General features: G+C 62.8%; 1 protein-coding gene across 1 annotated transcript in view; it reads right to left on the bottom strand.

The window, feature by feature from the left end:
- Positions 1-27: 27 nt before the first annotated feature.
- POU4F1 (POU class 4 homeobox 1) overlaps positions 28-352 on the bottom strand; it is a 1,894-nt gene continuing 1,569 nt past the window's right edge. The window contains exon 3 of the mRNA XM_014955501.1: positions 28-352. Coding sequence (XP_014810987.1) covers positions 56-352 — 297 coding nt within the window. The 3' untranslated portion in view covers positions 28-55.

Below are 352 nucleotides of genomic sequence, written 5' to 3'. Positions count from 1 at the left end.
AAATCCCCTCCATCCCGGTGCCCCCGGTGCCGGGGCCGCCCCTACCCGCCCGCCTTTAGTAGGTGGCGGAAAATTTCATCCGTTTCTGCTTCTGTCTCTGGTTGCAAAACCAAACCCGCACCACGTTCTTTTTGAGGTCCAATTTCTCGGCGATGGCGGCGATCTTCTCGGAGGAGGGCCGGGGCTGGACGGCGAAGTAGGCCTCCAGCGACCGCTTCTCGGGGGCCGCGATGGAGGTGCGCTTGCGTTTCTTGTCTCCCCCCGTGTAGATCTCGGGTTTGGTCATTTTCTCCCTCTGGGCCCGCTCGGCCTCCTCCAGCCACGCTTCCAGGATGGGCTTGAGGGCCACCAT

This window comes from Calidris pugnax, unplaced genomic scaffold (genome assembly GCF_001431845.1).
Source record: "Calidris pugnax isolate Ruff unplaced genomic scaffold, ASM143184v1 scaffold153, whole genome shotgun sequence".
NCBI classification, from domain to species: domain Eukaryota; kingdom Metazoa; phylum Chordata; class Aves; order Charadriiformes; family Scolopacidae; genus Calidris; species Calidris pugnax.
The sequence above is the reverse complement of the archived record's forward strand: the minus strand, read 5'-3'. Positions and strand labels throughout refer to the sequence as shown.